At 59.7% G+C, this 593-nt stretch overlaps 1 protein-coding gene across 1 annotated transcript in view; it reads left to right on the top strand.

The window, feature by feature from the left end:
• Window positions 1-227: 227 nt before the first annotated feature.
• Window positions 228-593, top strand: part of LOC104077886 (zinc finger protein ZIC 3-like) — a gene marked incomplete at both ends in the record, with an annotated part of 750 nt that continues 384 nt past the window's right edge. Inside the window, one exon of the mRNA XM_009579296.1 lies at window positions 228-391. Coding sequence (XP_009577591.1) covers window positions 228-391 — 164 coding nt within the window. The remainder of the gene's footprint in view (window positions 392-593) is intronic.

Here is a 593-nt window from a genome sequence, read left to right as displayed (position 1 = left end):
GCCGGGGCACAGCGTTGGTCGGGCTGCAGGCGAATTAGAAGTAACAAAGGCTGACCCGAATTTATCCAACACGTAACAAACGCTGCTGTCCATCTTCCCCTTCTTCAATTTTTTGGGGTGCTTGTGTATCCCCAAGGTGGGGTGAGCGGGGCAGAGGTTGTCCTGGGAGGAGGCAGGCGGGGATGGAGAGGGGAATGGCCCTACTTCACCCTCTCTGAATTTCACAGGTGAGAAGCCCTTCAAGTGCGAGTTTGAGGGCTGCGACAGGCGCTTCGCCAACAGCAGCGACAGGAAGAAACACATGCACGTCCACACCTCGGACAAGCCCTACATCTGCAAGGTGTGCGACAAATCCTACACCCACCCCAGCTCACTTAGGAAACACATGAAGGTAATCACCTCTGCGCCCCAGCCCTTTCCTCCCTGAGCAGGGATGCTCAGTCGCTACTGTGCTCAGGGCTCGTTTCCCCGGGGCAGGGCAGAGCTGAGCAGTGCCTGCCGCAGAGCTCCACGCTCCCGGCATGGCCCGTGCCGTCCCCGGTGTCTAGGCCGTGGCTGGGGCCACGCCCGGGGGAATGGGGGAGGTTTTTTTT

This window comes from Fulmarus glacialis, unplaced genomic scaffold, assembly GCF_000690835.1.
Source record: "Fulmarus glacialis isolate BGI_N327 unplaced genomic scaffold, ASM69083v1 scaffold17786, whole genome shotgun sequence".
NCBI lineage: Eukaryota > Metazoa > Chordata > Aves > Procellariiformes > Procellariidae > Fulmarus > Fulmarus glacialis.
The sequence above is the reverse complement of the archived record's forward strand: the minus strand, read 5'-3'. Positions and strand labels throughout refer to the sequence as shown.